The following is a 17,348-nucleotide window of genomic DNA, read 5'->3' as shown; positions in this document are numbered from 1 at the left end:
AAGGCTGTGACCCTCTCCTTGCTGGGTCAGGAGGAGGGGCTGTGGAGCTCTGCCAGAGTCACAGCTCCAGCTAGCAGTGTGGTTGTCCCCAGCCTGGGCCTGGCTGACAGCACTGGGGCTCTGAAAGCTCATCTGGGTACAGGCAAATGACATTTTGAATGGCCTTGGTTTGTGTTGGCTTCATCCTCCATCCAGGGTCTTGGTGCCTTCTGCTCATGCTGGATTTCATTTAAATCTTGTAAGCAGGAAGGGTCTGGAGCTATGGTGTGGCCAGGTCCCCTGGTACCTTGTTGGTGTGTGTGGCCTCCCGTGGGTTTTGCTCTCCTGATGCTGTGGGACTTGGGTGTTTCCATCCCCTACAAGAGGGTCTGGCCTCGGGCAGAGGACATCATCACTTCCAGTGGGGTCTGACTGGTGCTACTGGTTTCCCCAGGCAAGAGAAGGACCTCTTGGAGAAAAGCTTCCCCAGTCACAGCTTTGACCACCCTGTGAGCACAAAATGAGGTGCTGTTGCCATCTGCTGGTTTCTTGCTCTTGGTTCCTGGTTGCCTGCTTCATTTCTGACTTCTTCCTGGACTCTGGGTCTCCATCTCAGTGAAGGAGCTTGTGATGCTCTCAGGGATGTTTTGTGTCTGCAGTTCAGCTGCAGGGATGTGGTGTCAGGGCTGGGACCTGCTCCTGGCTGTGGGGTAAAGGGGGTGACGGTGCTCTGCAGCACTGAGCCTCCTCACTGAGAGGGAAGGGCTGTCCATGCTTGAAGCAGCTTTAGCACAAGAAGATGTGACTGCCTCCTGCCTGCCTGGGTCTGAGCAGTTCAAGGTGAGTACACACAGTGCCCTGAGATGGGCTTCCCCCTCCCTGCTGGAGGATCTCAGAGGGGGCTCCAGAAGCCCCTTCCCAAGCTGTGTGGAGGGATAGGTGTGGCTACAGCAGTGCACCCAATGCCCAGCTCAGCCCTCCAGCACTGTCATCTTTCCACGCTGTGGAGCTGAGGACCTGGTGCTGATAAGGAGGGAGAAGACAGCCTGCCTGCTCTCAGGGAGTTCTGGTGCAGGGAATTGGGGCTGGGGGCCTCCCTGCTTCCCCCTACTCTGAGCAGCCCCACCTTGTGCTGCCCTCAGGCACCAGGAGATCTTCCCTTCCTGTGCATCCAGCTCCTCTGGCATCAGGAACTGAGCCCAGCCCTCCCCATCAGTCAACACCAAGAGAACACAACAACCAGATTCTATGCAAAAGTATTTTTATTGGATACAAAAGCATTCCAGTATAGTGAAAAAAATGACATCATTGCTGATGGAGCTTGTCTGGGCCAAACCCCAAGACTCTGCTCTCTCCTCCGGTCCTGCCGTGGGCCATTGGTTCCCCTCCCGTTACATCTGGGTCTTGGTGGTGGCTCCGTCCTCAGGAGCTGGTCCAGGCTGTGGGGCTGCAGGGCTGACCTGGATAGGGACGTTCCTCTCCAGGGTGTTGGGCAGGGCCAGCCGGGGGGCCTCGATGCGGAGCTGCCCCTCCTTGGACAGGGAGCAGGTCAGAGCTTCGGCGTCCACATCCTCGGGCACGTCCCACTCCCGCTTCAGCACCTCGTACTTGTAGGAGAAGGAGCCCTTCTCATCCGTGCTCTGCGTCTCCTTCTGCCCCACCAGCACCACTTTCCTGCCCACCACCTTCACCGACAGCTGCTCCGGAGTGAAGTTCTTGACGTCCTGGCAGATGGAGAAGCCCTCCCCGGAGCCAGTGCTCAGGGCCGTGCTTGTTCTCGGGGCTTGCTCCATGGCAGTGGCTCCTTGGCTGGTGAGGAGCTTCTCGAAGCTGCTCATGAACTCACGAGCTTTCTCCATCTCTTGCTGCAGCTCGGAGAAGATGGTCTCTGCGTGGGGCCAGAGGGTCCTCACTGTGCCCAGTCGGGTGGCCAAGGAGCTGGAGGCAAATGGTGCGAGGTGCATCCTGCAAAGCATCGCTGCTCGTTCTGCTGCTGCTTCTGCTGCTTCTGCTGCTGCTATTCCTGCTCGTAGCTCAGCTGTAAGCGTTCTGTCCCGCTGCTGCCGCCCGCGGCTTTTATTCCCCTTCCCGAGGAGGAGTGGCCTCATCCTGCACATCACGTCATCCTCGGTAGAAGAGCTCAGCTCTTTCCAGCCCGTTCCAGCTCATTCTTCTTACTCATCCACGAGGTGAGGCTGCGCTGACGTCGTGCCCGGCATACCTTCGCCCTTACTCTTGCAGCTCCGCTCTCCTGGATTATAATTAGCAGCATCACCTCAGCCGCCGGCCGGGAAGCCTGCCAAAAAATCTGCCGCCTCTCTGCTTCCCAGGAGCGGGGCTGGGCTCCTCCCTGCCTCCCCCCCCCACCTGTGCCCCGTTCCTCCCCACCTGCAAGCAGGAGACTCCCCCGGCCCCTGCACCCTTTGCAGGACCCTCAGCTGCCCGGGGCAGAGCAGCCCGCGGCCCCCCGGGTATTCGGGGGTGCTGAGGGGCCGGGGCAGGACGGTGGACACCGCCCCGTGAACAGGGTTGGGGAGTGGGCTCTAGAAAGTGCGAAGTGTGTCTGGCAGTGAGTGACACGGTGACACGTTGCTTTAGGGGTGGGACCGTCCCCGTGGTGGTCGCAGAGACTTGCGCCCAGCCGAGTCCCCATCGCGGGGGCTTCGCTCGCCCCCTGCCCGCGGTCCGGCGGGCGATGCCTCCTCACGGGGGCTCTGCAGAAACCCGAGAGCCCCCGGCCGTGACTGCGGGTCCCTATTTGCGGCGGGTGACTCGTCCCCAGAAGCAGGCGCTGCTATTTTGGCTGGAGGGTAATCAGCCTCTCAAAAATAGGCGATGGCTCTAGGAGAGAGCGTGGGGAGAGAGCGTTCTGGAAGGGGCACACCCCTGGGCAGGGGAGGATAAAACCCGCTGCTCCCCGGACCGGGCCAGCACCGAGAGGAGCCGCAATACGAAACTGGAGCACACAGAGAGAACAGAGATGTTTTGCCGCTCGCACTTCATGACACCTCTGTCCAGCTCGCTATTCCCTTGGCTGGGACCCGTCCGCACCCTCTGGCCACATCCAGGCACCCTATTCGCCGAGCTGGAGCGAGAGCTGCGGCTGGAGATGGAACGGGCACGGGAGTTCATGAGCAGCTTCGAGCAGTTCCTGAGCAGCGGGAGCAGCCCCAGCCGGCTCGGCATCACCGCCGGATCCCGAACCCCCAGCGCATCCCTGAGCTCCAACTCCGGGGAGGGCTTCTCCGTCTGCCAGGACGTGAAGGACTTTGCTCCGGAGCAGCTGTCGGTGAAGGTGGTGGGCAGGAAAGTGGTGCTGGTGGGGCAGAAGGAGACGCAGAGCACGGATGAGAAGGGCTCCTTCTCTTACAAGTACGAGGTGCTGAAGCGGGAGTGGGACGTGCCCGAGGACGTGGACGCCGAGGCGCTGACCTGCTCCCTGTCCAAGGAGGGGCAGCTCCGCATCGAGGCCCCCCGGCTGGCCCTGCCCGCCGCCCCGGAGAGGAACGTCCCTATCCAGATGGGTCCGGCGGCGGCAGAGGCGACAACCAGCACCGAAGACGGAGCCGAGCGGGCGAAGGCGTGACGGGGTGGGCAGCGGGACCGGGCTGAGCCCGGCGGCGTGGGCAGCTACGGGGGCAGAGCGGGAACCGCACCGGGGACCGGCCCGGCGGGGAGTCTGCACCCAGAACATGTAGCTTTTTTTGATATGCAATAAATCTTCCTAACTTTTACCTGTGCGACTTCTGTGTTTGCTGTCACGGCACTTTGCAGCCCTCCGGGCTGTGCCTACCAAGCGGGACGGCAACCCGGGGTCTGCCACCTCTCCCTAGACCCAGGTGGAGGGGGTTGATTTTGGGGGGGGGGTGGTGTCTCTATTTTGCAGAGCACCCCCGGAGGGGGGACCCTGAACATCTCCCCAAGCCCCGATTCTCGTCTTCAGGGGGTGCTGGGACACTCCCGCTGGGTAAAGCGCTGGGCTGGGCCGTGCCACCCCCCCCCCATGCCCTCTATGTGTCCCCCGAGTCGCCTCCCGCTCGGTCTCCCAGTTGCTGGCACCTTCCCGGCGCCGCTGGGAGCCGCGGAATGGGCGGAGCTAACAGACCACGCCCACACGTCAGCCACGCCCCAGCGGCTGGGCGGGGTCCACATGCCACGCCCATATTTCCTAATAAGTAGAGCACTGAGGAAGGGGGTGTGGTCTAGCACCGTATATGGAGAAGTGGGCGTGGCCACGCTCCATATTGGGACGCGGGCTGCGCCGCGCAGCGCAGCTTTGGACCGGACTCGGTACCGGGTACCGGAGGGTTGGGAGAAGCTGAAGGGGGGGAGGCTGTGGGTATGGGTGGGTGATGACGGCTCCGCGGTGCCTGTACCCCCCTGGGAGGGTCTCACGGCGGTCGTTCCCTGTCATGTCCGGATCAAAACCCTTTCTGGCCGATTCACACCGTCCGCAGCCCCGGACGGCGGCTCCGCTCCTTTCCGGGGTTGCGGGGGACGTGAATGGGCCCCGGGATTACCGGATCCAGCCCAAACCCATCCCGGTGAACTACCGATCCCGGCGTGCCCGGCGCGCAGGCGCAGTGAGCGCGGAGCACACGCCGGTCCCGGCATGGCGGAGCCGGAGGCCGCGCAGCCCGGGCGGCCCCCGACGGGGCCGGGGCCGGTGGTGTCGGGGAGCGGGACGGTATCGGGAGGAACTGGGTCGAGCGACCCGGCTCGTCCCGGGCTGAGCCAGCAGCAACGGGCAAGTCAGCGCAAAGCGCAGGTGCGGGGGTTCCCCCGCGGCAAGAAGCTGGAGAAGCTGGGGGTCTTCTCGGCCTGCAAGGTGGGCGGCACCGGTAGCGGGTCGGGGGGTGATGGGCCGTGCAGGGGATGCAGGAAGTAGGGTGAGGTTATGCATGGGTGGGGGATGCAAGAAGCTGCAGGAGTGGGGAGTGGTGAGCTGTGCAAAGGGGTGCAGAAGGGGCTGTAAGGACATGCATGGGTGGGGGGTGCAGTGGGTGCAGGAAGGGGGTGCTGGGCTCTGCAGGGGATGCAGGAGTGGGTGCAAGGACGTGCGTGGGTAAGGGATGCAGGAGAGTGCAAGAACGTGCACGAGGAGATGGATGCAGGAGGGGAGTGCAGAAATTGGGTGCTGAGCTTTGCATAGGGGGGAAAAGGGGGTGCAAGGACACGCACGGGGGGCAGGAAGGAGATGCTGAGACACGCATGGGATGCGGGGTGGGGGGGTGCTGGGCTTTGCATGGGCAGAAGGTGCTGGGCTGTGCAAGGGAGATGCAGGGACATCCGTGGGCAGAGGCTGCAGGTTCCTGGGGCTGCACGCAGGGGAAGTCGGCGAGAGCCTTCAGGAGCTGGGTCAGACAGGAGGGGTGTTGTGGTGGGTTTGGGAGGAGATGGCAGCAGGCTCAGCACACGGCTGCTGTGTGACTGCCTTGTCCCCCCTCCCAGGCCAACGATGCCTGCAAGTGCAATGGTTGGAAGAACCCCAACCCTCCCACTGCCCCCCGCATGGACCTGCAGCCACCGGTGACCAACCTGAGTGAGCCCTGCCGGAGCTGTGGCCACGCACTGGGTAACCCCCCCAAGACCCCCCTGGGAGAGGCAGCGATGCCCACCCCCTGACCCACGGCCTCACCACGGCTTTCTTCCCACCACAGCGGACCACGTGTCCCACCTGGAGAACGTCTCTGAAGAGGAGATCAACCGGCTGCTGGGCATGGTGGTGGATGTGGAAAACCTCTTCATGTCGGTGCACAAGGAGGAGGACACGGACACCAAGCAGGTGTATTTCTACCTGTTCAAGGTGTGTCTGATGCTATGGTTCCTCAGCTCTGTTGGGTGATGGGACTGCTTCCTGCTGCCCATCTTGTACCTGGGGGCTGCAAGTTTTTCCACCCAAAACACCAACCTTGCCCTGGGAGCAGCTGTGTTCCAAACAGTGAATTCCTCAGGGAGTGAGGTTTCCAGGGAAGTCTTGCTCCAGGCTGGACCCTGGCACCTGCCTGGCTGTGTGGAACGGTGCAGCCCCCACACCCTTCTGCCACCCCCTCCCCTTGTGCTGCACCTGGTTTTGGGGACCTCAGTAACAGTGTCTGACGGTCTCTCTGCAGCTCCTGCGGAAATGCATCCTGCAGATGAGCCAGCCTGTGGTTGAGGGGTCCCTGGGGAGCCCCCCTTTCGAGAAGCCAAACATTGAACAGGTAGGACTCTGCCAGGTGTTGTACTCGTGACTTGTCCTGTGTTTTACTGCTCTTACACAGTCCCCTTCCTCTCTGGGGGAAGCAGTGGGGGTTCTGGTACAGCCCCATCTCCACCACCTCTTCCTTTCCCCAGGGAGTTCTGAACTTTGTCCAGTACAAGTTCAGCCACTTGCCACCCAAGGAGCGGCAGACCATGTACGAGCTCTCCAAGATGTTCCTGCTCTGCCTCAACTACTGGAAGCTGGAGACGCCATCCCAGTTCCGGCAGCGCTCCCAGAATGACGATGTGGCCACCTACAAGGTCAACTACACGAGGTGAGGGCAGGAGTGGGGGTCTGCCTGCTCCTGAGGCTGAGCCTCATCCCTGCTCCCTGCAGTGGTGTCCCAGGAGGGATGCAGATGCTCTGGGGTCACTCCAGCCACATCAGTTGAGTGTGTCCTTGTCCCCTAGGTGGCTGTGCTACTGCCACGTGCCACAGAGCTGTGACAGCCTTCCCCGCTACGAGACCACCCATGTCTTTGGGCGCAGCCTCCTGAAGTCCATCTTCACCGTCACCCGCCGGCAGCTGCTGGAGAAGTTCCGGGTGGAGAAGGACAAACTGGTGCCAGAGAAGCGGACGCTGATCCTCACCCACTTCCCCAAGTAGGTGCCCAAGGCAGGGACGGCTGCTGTATGGCTGGGAAGGTTCTAGGAGCGTGGAGCCATGGGGCTGTGCAGCTGAAGTGCTGCTCCCTGCCAGGTTCCTGTCCATGCTGGAGGAGGAGATCTATGGCGAGAACTCTCCCATCTGGGAGGCTGATTTCACAGTGCCTGCTGCGGAGGGTGCTCAGCTGGTGTCTCGCCCAGGTATCATGGAAGCAGCTCCCCCTGTCTGGGGGCTGCAGGGTAAAGGACCCAAAGTGTGGGTGAGCCTCATCCCACGGTGGGGCTGCTGTGGTGTGATGAGCTCCCTTCTGGCAGTCATGGGCATCATGGGTCTCTTCCAGCTGCAGTCAGCACCGTTGCTGTACCCACCACTCCGCTCTTCAGCAAGAAGCTCAGCAACAACAGCTCTGCCTCCAGCCTGGACACCAGCACCCCAGAGCCCCTGCCAGGTAGGGCTGGCCCCAGCCCAGTGGATCCAACACCCTCCTTGGTCCCTGCCAGTGCTGGATGTGCCGTTTGGCTCTGCTCCCCAGGAGAGAAGCGGAAGCTGCCCGAGAGCCTGACACTGGAAGATGCCAAGCGGATCCGTGTCATGGGAGACATCCCCATGGAGCTGGTCAACGAGGTCATGCTGACCATTACAGACCCCGCTGCCATGCTGGGCCCCGAGGTATGGGGATGGAGGGGGATGCTGAGGTCGCACCGGTGCTCCCCAGAACTATGGGGTTCCCCTCCCAGAGGTTGTGCTGGGGTCAATGCCCTCCCTGCCCCCCCAGACCAGCCTGCTGTCAGCAAATGCGGCGCGGGACGAGACGGCGCGGCTGGAGGAGCGCCGCGGCATCATCGAGTTCCACGTGATTGGCAACTCACTCTCACAAAAATCCAACAAGAAGATCCTGATGTGGCTGGTGGGCTTGCAGAATGTCTTCTCTCACCAGCTGCCCCGCATGCCCAAGGAGTACATCACTCGCCTTGTCTTTGACCCGTGCGTGGCTGGGAGGTGCAGGGGGTCTGGTGGGGCGGGGGTGGTGGGGGTCTGCTCTCATCCTTGCTGTGCTTCCTGCAGGAAGCACAAGACCCTGGCTCTGATCAAGGATGGCCGTGTGATTGGGGGGATCTGCTTCCGCATGTTCCCCACCCAGGGCTTCACAGAGATTGTCTTCTGTGCTGTCACCTCCAATGAGCAAGTGAAGGTGGGAGCAGGAAAGTGGGTGGGGGACACCCAGGGGGGATTGTAGTGGATGCAGGGTGGGGGGGCCACTGCATCTCATGGCATCACCCCCAGGGCTATGGGACACACCTGATGAACCACCTGAAGGAGTACCACATCAAGCACAACATCCTCTACTTCCTCACCTACGCAGATGAGTATGCCATTGGCTACTTCAAGAAGCAGGTGGGCTCCTTGGCCAGGGCAGCTCCCCTCCACCCTCCTTCCCCCCAGCTCCATCCCACTTGCCCTCTCCCTCCAGGGCTTTTCCAAGGACATCAAAGTCCCCAAGAGTCGCTACCTGGGCTACATCAAGGACTATGAGGGGGCGACCCTGATGGAGTGTGAGCTGAACCCCCGCATCCCCTACACCGAGCTCTCCCACATCATCAAGAAGCAGAAGGAGGTACCTGTCCCATGGGCAGGTGGGCACTGCCAGGCTCTACCTGATCTGGACTGTGCCCAGTGAAGGCAGGGGGAAGGTGTTGGGGATGGGTCAGCCCTTGGACACTGTCCCTTGAATTTCCTCTAGAGCCAGCTCAGGGGCCAGAGGGGACACTGGGGGTGGTGTATATGGTGGCCAGAGTTGGCTCCAGCCATGGTCATCCACTCTGGTGGGTGAGGATTTGGCTCCATGGAACATCCTGCAGTCCCCTGCTCACCTACCCCCTTCCCACCACAGATCATCAAGAAGCTGATTGAAAGGAAACAAGCCCAGATCCGCAAGGTCTATCCTGGCCTGACCTGCTTCAAGGAGGGCGTGCGGCAGATCCCCATCGAGAGCGTTCCCGGCATCCGTGAGTCCTGCTGTGGGGAAGGGGAGGGCTGGACTGGGCTGCCCGAGGGCTCTGACCCTTGCCTGTGAGCTGGAGGCAGATGTGGTGACATTGCCCCTTGTCTTCCAGGAGAAACGGGATGGAAACCACTGGGGAAGGAGAAGGGGTGAGTCCTGCATGGGGGGGTTTGGCTCAGGCTGCTCCTCACTCTGTCACTGGGATGGGGAAGTGAAGGCAATGGATGGGGGGAGTCTGCCTGCCCCCCAGGGTGACAGCCACTGGTTTTCTCCTGCAGAAAGGAGCTGAAGGATCCAGACCAGCTCTACACCACGCTGAAGAACCTCCTGGCCCAGATCAAGGTGCAGATGGGAGGGGATCCTCCTCTTTGGGGTGCCCATCCCCATGTCAACCCTCAGAGCTGCCTCCCTGGGGGGCATGGGGGGGTGTGACCCTGGTGCACAAAGAGCAGGACCCCCATGTGCTGGGGCAGGCAGGGGCTTCCTGCTCTAACCTGCCCCCTGTCCTCCCCCCAGACTCACCCCAGCGCGTGGCCCTTCATGGAGCCGGTGAAGAAGTCAGAGGCACCGGACTACTATGAAATCATCCGCTTCCCCATTGGTAGGTGGTCATACCTGGACCCCCAGGCAGGATGGTGGAGTGGGGGCTGCAAGGGGTCCCCATCATGGGGTCTGTGCTGGGGAATCATTGGGGTGATGGGAGCTCCAGCATGGTCCAGAAGAGGGAAGGGTGAGTTGGGACCCTTGGTTGGTGTCCAACTCTGTGGCTGAGGGGGAGAGGAGAAAGGGGACCTGACCCTCTCACACCCCCCGCAAGGGGACCACCTTCTCCTCTCTCTGCAGAGAGGGGGGATCTGACCCTTTCTTGCCCCCAGACCTGAAGACCATGACTGAGCGCCTGAAGAACCGCTACTATGTCACCAAGAAGCTGTTCATTGCTGACCTGCAGCGCATCATCACCAACTGCCGGGAGTACAACCCGCCCGACAGCGACTACTGCAAGTGTGCCAACACCCTGGAGAAGTTCTTCTACTTCAAACTGAAGGAGGGGGGGCTCATTGACAAGTAGGGAGCTGGCTTGGACCCGCCTGTGACCACTGGGTCCCCCAGAAGGAACAGGGCTGACCGTGGGACCCAGCCCCACTCTGGGGGCTGCTGGAGCGATCAGGGCAAGCTGGGCCCTCCCTTGGGAGGGGTGATGAGGGGACAGGGGGAGCCTGGTGCTTTTCTCACTGAGCTTTCAGCTGCCTCTCCTGGGGGGGGAGTAGTGGGGCTGGAGTTGCTGTGTCAGGGTCTGCCCGGGGCAGTGCTGAGTTCCTACCTCTCGCTGGGGGCCAGGAGCCCCCCCGGCACTGGCGCTTCCCCCCTCCCCAGGGTTGTGCCTTCTGCCCCAGCTCTCCATGGCAGGGCAGGGGCACACAAGTGCTTTGGTTTTCTGCTTCCATCCATGTCAGGCACTTCCTGCCCCTCCTCTTGAATGTATGGTGGGCTCAGCCCTGCCTGCCCCGGCTGTGGGCAGCGATGCTGCTCCTGGCCCAGGGTCCTGCTGTGAGGGGGGGGCTCTACCCCTGTGCCCCCGAGCTCCTGATGCCTCTATCAGCTCCTCCCTCTTCTCTGCTCTGAGAGCAGGGGCTGCTGGGGGGTGCCTGGTGCTGTGCTGGCACCCCCTCCCCATGCTCTGCTCCTGCTCACAGCCCCTCCTTGTTTTCCCTGTTCCTCCTTGGGAGCTGGGAGGGGGAGTGCAGACCCCAGCTGTGACTTGACCCCCCCACCCCTTGCTTGGTCACCTGCTGCCTTGTCCCCTTCCCAACCCTGTGCTGTCATCGCTCTGTGGGTGCTGGTGATGCTCTGCCGCTTGCTGGGGTGGGAGCAGCCCCCTCTACCCCCCTCCCCTCCACCCATTCCACTTGACCATTGTTTTGTTTGGGGTTTGTTTTTGTTTTATTTTGTTTTTTTAATAAATGTCTTGTTGCAGACCTAGCTTCATCCTTGAGCCCGGCCCTGCGGGTGGCAGACGGGGCTGTTTTGGGGGAGGGGGATCGGATTTGAGTTGGGGAAAGGGATGGTAGGATTCCGAGAGTCCCCGAGGCGGGCTGGAAGATAGGGGAGCGGCCCCGGGGCGGCCCGGTTCGCTCCGCCCCGTTTCGTTTTCAGTTTCTGTCCGTGACCGGCGCTCCCTGGGGGGGACCCGACCCGCTGCGGGCAGGCCGAGGACGACGGCGGGGGTGCGGCAGCCCGGTGGGGTCCCGCTCGGTTCGCTCCGGGCCGGCTCAGTCCCTCTCGGTTCTCCCCGGTTCTTCCCGGCCCCACTGCCCGCCTGGTGCCAGTAGCGCGACCGGCTGGGCCCCCCCTCGCTGGGCCCCTCCCAGCCGGGGCTCCGGGCAGAAGCCGCAGCTTCGGTTTCGCTTCCCAGCCGGAACCAACAGCCGCGGGAGGTGTGCGGAGCTGTGGGGATGGAGCTGCGGGGGTACCAGCGGGAGGCGGTGGGTCCGGCCTTGCGGGGCCTCAACAGCATCATCTGCCTGCCCACGGGGGCTGGGAAGACCCGCGCCGCTGCCCACGTCTGCCGGCAGCACCTGGAGAACCGGCGGGGCGGGCGGGTGGCAGTGCTGGTCAATAAGGTGCCTCTGACCCCCGACCCCTCCCTGACCCCCGACCCCCTCCCCTGCCCCGGGCTCCTTGGGCACCAGTGCCCGCGGGCGGCGGGGGGGTCCCGGTGCTGAGCAAGGTCTATGGGTACAGGGGCACCTGGTGGAGCAGCACGCCCAGAAGGAGTTCCAGGAGTTGCAGAGAGACTTCGTGGTGACGGCCATCAGCGGGGACAGCAGCCAAAAGTTCTTCTTCGCCAGTCTGGCAAAGCAGAGTGACATTGTCATCTGCACGGCCCAGATCCTGCAGAACGCGCTGAGCAGCAAGGAGGAGGACTCGCGTGTGGAGCTGACAGGTGAGCTTAGGATCCCCCGACCCTGCTGTCCCCATGAGCAGGCTGAGGGGACACTGCCCTGGCTGGGCCTCTGCCGTGCTCACCCTGCTCCACTCCCTCACCTGGCACAGATTTCTCTCTGCTGGTGATAGACGAGTGCCACCACACTCACAAGGAAGCTGTCTACAACAAGATCATGCTGAGCTACCTCCAGCGAAAGCTCAGTGGGCAGGAGGAGCTGCCACAGATCCTGGGCCTCACCGCGTCCCCCGGCACCGGGGGGGCAACCTCCTTTGAGGGGGCTGTCGAGCACATCCTGCAGGTGGGTCCTGCACCCCTGTCCTGTGCTGGGGCAAGGTAACAGCCCCGGGCACAGCTCGCCCTGGGGTGTACAGGGTTGTTCTTTTGGAGTGGCTGTTGATGGCCATTGGGCAGCCCTGGGGGGACATCCCCCAACTCACAGGGCTGCTTGGGAGCACCACATCCCCTGGGCTGCTGGGGTGTCTCAGGACTTGGAGCAGGGTCTTGCCTTCTCAGATCTGTGCCAACCTGGACACCGAGAAGATCACATCAGTGCAAGAGGAGCTGCAGCAGCTGCAGAGCCATGTCCCTGAGCCTAGGAAGCAGCATGACCTGTTCCAGGAGAGAGCAGAGGTGAGGGGCTTCTGGTAGGAGCCACAGGGCTGCTCACCAGCTGGAAGATCAGACCCTCAGAACCCTACTGGGGGCTGTGTTCCCCCAGCACTTAACATGGACCAACCTGAGGGTCACTTGACCCAGAGCTCTGGTGTTGGGGGATCCTGCAGCCATCCAGGTCCTCCCATGCAAACAGCCCACTCTGGTCCATGCCTCTAAGGCTGTCCTGAGCCTCTCCCTGCTCTCAGGACCCCTTTGGTGAGCGGCTGAAGAAGATGATGGAGCAAATCCATCAGCACATGGAGCTGCCCAGCCTGCCGCAGGACTTTGGCACGCAGAGTTATGAGCAGCGCATCGTGGAGGTGGAGACGAGGGGTGAGGAGGCTGTGGGGTGGGTGCAGCGGGGCAGAGCCGGTGGCTGTGGGGCCAGCCTGTGACCATGGCATGCCCTGTCCCTCACCAGCGGCAGAGATGTTCTGTCACAAGCAGTGGGTGTGTGCGCTGCACCTGCGCCAGTACAACAACGCGCTGCTGGTGAGCGACGCGGTGAGGATGATCGATGCCTTCCAGTGCCTCCAGCAGTTCTATGCCACCCAGCAGGATGTGAAGGACCCCACTGAACAGTTCCTCACAGCCATCTTTGAGGGTAACAGAGGGGCCTGCAGGGGGGTTGGTGCTGATTGTGTTTGGGCACGCAGGGAGACCCCTGACCCCCCCCTCATCTGCACAGAGAACAGGAGCATCCTGCAGGCGCTCGCCACAGATCAGAGCTATGAGAACCCCAGGCTGAGCAAGCTAGAGGAGATCCTGCGGGAGCACTTCCAGCCCCATGGCACTTCTCGTGGCATTGTCTTCACCCAGACCCGTCAGAGTGCCCACAGCCTGCTCAGCTGGCTGCAGGACACAGCTGCACTCCGTGGGAACCACATCAGGGCTGCCGTCCTCACTGGTGCTGGTTACAACAACCAGGCCAGGCACATGACACCGGTGAGCAGAGGGTGGGAAGGAGCTGAACCTTTCCGTCCCTGCACGCTTTGTGGGTGCTGCAGGCATTGCTCAGAGCCCTGTGCAGCTGCTGAAGCTTTGCCCCTTCTTTCTCCCCAGAATGAACAGCAGGATGTGATCAAGCAGTTCCGCAAGGGAACCCTCAACTTGCTCTTCTCTACCAGTGTGGCTGAGGAGGGTCTGGATATCCCTGAGTGCAACATCGTGGTTTCCTATGGGATGATGACAAACGAGATTGCCATGATGCAGGTAGCTGCCTGGGCTCCCTCTGGCCACTCTGCCCAGCCCCATGTTGGGGCAGCTTGCCAGAACACCCCAAGGCCATGGGGCTGGGAAATGGGGGCTCTCGTATCCCCCATGCCTGTGGACATCTCCCTGGGGATAAGCCTAGCACTGGCAGAGCATTGCCTTGGTGAGGCACAGCAGGGTGGGGACGGTGGATCTGTCTTCACAGGGCAGCATGGGGAGGCAGGGGGGGTTGGCTGTGTTCCTCCTTTGCTGTCAGCAGTATGTGGGCCCTTCTGCTGCAGGCTCGTGGTCGTGCTCGTGCCCAGGACAGCGTCTATTCCATCCTCGCCAAAGCCAACAGCAGAGAGGTCTCACGTGAGCTGCTCAACGAGAAACTGGAGAAGCTCATGGAGAGGGCAATCAGAGCAGTGCAAGCAATGCCTGAGCAGGAATATCGCCTCAAGGTGAGTGCTGGGCACTGCCCTCAGCACCAGGAGGGACAGGCAGCTCCTGCCCATGGCTGCTGCTTGAACGCAGCAAGCAGCACTTGGTTGTGGCTGCCTGCCATCCCCTGGGGCAGCACTGGCACCTGGGAAGGGATGCCCAGGGCAGTGCATGCCCATCCTGTCCTCCCACGTGGCACTCACTCTCCAGCATGGTGCTTCTTCTCTCCAAGGCCACTTCTGGTGTCTGTATGTGCCTGTTGCCTTGTGCTGACCCCTGGTCTCCCCCTGCTCTCTGCAGATCACAGAGCTGCAGCAAGCAGCCGTTGCCAGCTGGCTGATGAAGGAGGCCAGGCTCAGTGAGCGGCAGCGGCTGCACGACCCAGATGCTGTTTACTTCCACTGCATCAACTGCAACATGGCCGTGTGCCGCGGCAGTGACATCCGCACAGTGGTGGGCGTCCACCATGTCAACATCAACCCCAGCTTCAGGTAGGAGCCCCGTGTTGTGTGGCACTTGCAGGAGCTGCTGCACTCCCCGCCCAGGATGTCTGGGGGTTGCAGTAGCCTCCTGCTAGCTCTATCTTGGGGACAGGGTTCCAGGGAGGCCATGGGAACTCCATCGGACTGTGACAACGGGAGCACACATGCTGCCTTTTTTCTGTCCCCATGCCTCTTTGAGTGTCTTTGGTCCTTTCCCTGCAGGCGCTATTACAAAGTTGTATCTGAGAAACTGAAGTTTTCACAGGAGTTCAAGGAGTGGGAGCCCGGCTGCCGCATCGCATGCCAGGAGTGCAGCCAGGTGAGCACAGCACAGGGAAGGGGCAGGTGGGGCCGTGCCTGTGTCCTGGCTGAGGGATGGGGCTGTGTGTCCCCTCAGCACGTGCCCATGTGACACGTGTGGCATGGACATGGGTGACTGTCCCCGAAGGGGGGTGCAGGCTGGGAGGGAGGTGCTGGCCTGGCAGCCGGGGACACCTTGGGGTGTGACTGTCCCCTCCTTACCCATGCAGGCCTGGGGACTAGAGATGATCTACAGGCAGGTGAAGCTGCCCATCCTCTCCATCAAAAACTTCGTGGTGGAGACACCAGCTGAGAAGAAGAAGTACAAGAAGTGGAGCGCCGTGACATTCCCCATCGAGGACTTTGACTACCTGGAGTATTGCTCCAGTGCCCTTGGCCAGTCCCTCTAGCGTGGGCACTGCTCAGGAGAGGACTATTCCGGGCCAACTCCAGGGGCAGTGGGACCCTCCCCATCAGGCCTCGCTTCGTGAAGCCTCTTGTCCTCCATTAAAGCCCCGTGTGTGCGCTGGGAAGGAGAGGAGCCTTGCCAGTTCCATCCCGCAGGCAGTTTCGTTCCGGGTCAGCCCTCGCACCGGAACCGGACCCATTGCCTGGCCGGGTCCCACGGCGCTAGGTGCCCAGGGAGGCAGCAAATAGTGTCCGGAACCACGCGTGGGGCTGCCTGAGGGTGCGGCAGGACCCCGGCCCGGCCTCGGGGGGCTTCGCTACCGGGGGCTGCAGATCCCCGCGGCCGGGCCGGGTTCCTTCCCCGGGCCGTGCTCTCCCGCCGGCGGTCGCTAGAGGGAAGCCCCGGCCCGGGGCTGAGGGCGATGCCCGGGGGGCCAGGGAGGTTCGGGCTGTGCCCCGGGAGATGCTGGGGCCCCGCTGTTTGTAGGAGTACAAGGGGTCCCGTAAGGAGCGGCTCTTCCAGCGGCATCGGGGTACCTTGCAGGGATCTCTGCGGTACCGCTGCACGGTACCGGCCAGCGGGGTTCCCCGGTGCGGGCAGCAGCTCTCTGTCCCGTGCCTGGCTTTGAGGGCAGCGGCTGTGGCCACCATGGGGCATAGCCCAGTTTCAGGCGGAGTTTGCCCTGGGGGAAGCATGAAGCCAAACTCCTGTTCATTGCAAAGTGGGTAATGAGGCCATTCGAGTTATTTGTAGCTCTCTGTGGGCTGCGGTGGCCTCTCCTGCCTGTCCCCAAGCAGGATCCCTCCTGCAGGGCCCCCAGGTCGTTTTGCTAAGCCCAAATTGCCCTGATTTGTGTTGATGGAATCCAGGCTGTAAGTTAACCTGATGAGTGCCCTCAGCTCAGGTTGGTACAATCCCTTGCCAGCCTAGACGGCTCCAGTTGTCCACTCTTGTGCTCCAAAGCAGAATTTCTGCAACACTGAACCAAGCTTTCCTGGTTTTGGAGAGTACAACTGACCCCATGGGATGCAAGGCCTGGACAGCATCATGCTGTGGATCTTGCAAGTGGGTCAGTGTCTAGCCTGTGCTTGTTCCTCCCTGTGCAGCTCTGCTTTAACCCCATCTCTGTCTGGCTGCTCCTTCCTGACTGGCTTGGTCACCTTGGGCCTGGCAGTCAGGAGCTGCAGCGATTGGTGCTGTGACATTGGCTGACACCCTTCAGAGGTGGTGTTCTTCAGACCCAGCCTGGCATGGCTGAAGCCCAGGGTGCTGTGGCCAGACCCAACTGTGTGAGGTTGCAGGGATCCCCATCCCTGTGACCCCCGTTATTTTCCCCTGGCTGTTGAGGGCAGCCTCCTCTGATGTGCTGCTGCTGCTGCATCACAGGACAGGGGCAGTGGCTGCTAAGACATTCAGGTCACTACTGCAACCATCAGGTCTTGGAGCATGCTGCTAAACCAGCTTTGGAGCCATGGGGGTTCAGGGAGGCTGAGCAGCCAGGTCTGGGTTCTGCAGGGCTGCCCAAGCACATCCCCAGCTCACCCTGGCACAGGATCTTCATTTTGCACCTCTCTTCCTACTCCTGTGGGTTCTGTGTTACCCCAGCTCATCCCAGAGCCCAGGGCTGAGGTCTCTGGCAGGGCTGCACCCTGCTCTGTGCCACCACGCTCCCTCCTCCCTCTGGGCAGGTTTGTCCTGTGATTAAACCAGCCTAAAGCCCCACTTCATCAACCAGTTAGCCTGTCAATACTGGGGCATTAGTGAGGGCTGTGGGACTGGCTGTTGGGCACTCACACAGCCTGTCAATAACCTCTGCCTTTAAGTCTGTGGCTCAAAGCATCTTTGCTTATCTCAGGTCCCCAAAGCACTTAGGTTCCTGGCCATCATATCTCCCTGCCTGTAAGTGGAGACAGACAAACAGCTGCTGCAGCAAGTTCTGCTGCCAGAAGTGCAGGGAAGGTGTTTCTTACCTGCCCTTTTGCAGGTGAGCTTCCCACAGGCTGCCAGGCCAGGGCTTGGCATGGGGACGGGCACAGCCCCAGGAGTGTCCTTGTCCTCCTTCCCCAGCATCTCCTCCACCCCCCAATGCC

General features: G+C 61.9%; 4 protein-coding genes across 6 annotated transcripts; 3 read left to right on the top strand and 1 right to left on the bottom strand.

The window, feature by feature from the left end:
* Window positions 1-1,223: 1,223 nt before the first annotated feature.
* LOC103539202 (heat shock protein 30C-like) lies at window positions 1,224-2,064 on the bottom strand. The gene has a single exon (XM_008505684.2). It carries the CDS (start codon window positions 1,953-1,955, stop codon window positions 1,371-1,373), a length of 585 nt encoding a protein of 194 aa, XP_008503906.1. The 5' UTR covers window positions 1,956-2,064; the 3' UTR covers window positions 1,224-1,370.
* A 748-nt stretch (window positions 2,065-2,812) lies between these two features.
* LOC103539297 (heat shock protein 30C-like) lies at window positions 2,813-3,658 on the top strand. The gene has a single exon (XM_030465986.1). The coding sequence runs from the start codon at window positions 2,960-2,962 to the stop codon at window positions 3,563-3,565; it is 606 nt and encodes a 201-aa protein (XP_030321846.1). The 5' UTR covers window positions 2,813-2,959; the 3' UTR covers window positions 3,566-3,658.
* Window positions 3,659-4,560: 902 nt separating this feature from the next.
* On the top strand, window positions 4,561-10,803 carry KAT2A (lysine acetyltransferase 2A). Of its 2 annotated transcripts, none has more exons than XM_008505789.2 (18): window positions 4,561-4,807; window positions 5,431-5,554; window positions 5,640-5,785; window positions 6,093-6,182; window positions 6,316-6,497; window positions 6,634-6,825; window positions 6,923-7,029; window positions 7,170-7,277; window positions 7,362-7,498; window positions 7,605-7,813; window positions 7,895-8,021; window positions 8,114-8,224; window positions 8,301-8,444; window positions 8,721-8,835; window positions 8,944-8,980; window positions 9,110-9,173; window positions 9,348-9,432; window positions 9,707-10,803. In XM_008505789.2, the coding sequence occupies exons 1-18, from the start codon at window positions 4,592-4,594 to the stop codon at window positions 9,898-9,900; spliced, it is 2,388 nt and encodes a 795-aa protein (XP_008504011.1). In that variant the 5' UTR covers window positions 4,561-4,591; the 3' UTR covers window positions 9,901-10,803. The 2 variants fall into 2 exon arrangements, with proteins under 2 accessions (XP_008504011.1, XP_030321833.1); XM_030465973.1 differs by having other exon boundaries at window positions 4,601-4,747; window positions 9,707-10,732.
* Window positions 10,804-11,078: 275 nt separating this feature from the next.
* DHX58 (DExH-box helicase 58) lies at window positions 11,079-15,370 on the top strand. 2 transcript variants are annotated; one of them, XM_030465981.1, is made up of 13 exons: window positions 11,079-11,452; window positions 11,574-11,775; window positions 11,886-12,076; window positions 12,292-12,408; window positions 12,639-12,765; window positions 12,854-13,036; window positions 13,121-13,377; window positions 13,495-13,644; window positions 13,926-14,087; window positions 14,368-14,375; window positions 14,439-14,558; window positions 14,772-14,868; window positions 15,080-15,370. In XM_030465981.1, exons 1-13 carry the CDS (start codon window positions 11,285-11,287, stop codon window positions 15,257-15,259), a joined length of 1,962 nt encoding a protein of 653 aa, XP_030321841.1. In that variant the 5' UTR covers window positions 11,079-11,284; the 3' UTR covers window positions 15,260-15,370. The 2 variants fall into 2 exon arrangements, with proteins under 2 accessions (XP_030321841.1, XP_030321840.1); XM_030465980.1 differs by having other exon boundaries at window positions 14,368-14,558.
* The last annotated feature ends 1,978 nt before the right edge of the window (window positions 15,371-17,348 follow it).

This window comes from Calypte anna, chromosome 27 (assembly GCF_003957555.1).
Source record: "Calypte anna isolate BGI_N300 chromosome 27, bCalAnn1_v1.p, whole genome shotgun sequence".
Lineage (NCBI taxonomy): Eukaryota > Metazoa > Chordata > Aves > Apodiformes > Trochilidae > Calypte > Calypte anna.
Note: the sequence above shows the minus strand (reverse complement) of the source record. Positions and strands in the feature narration are given on the sequence as shown.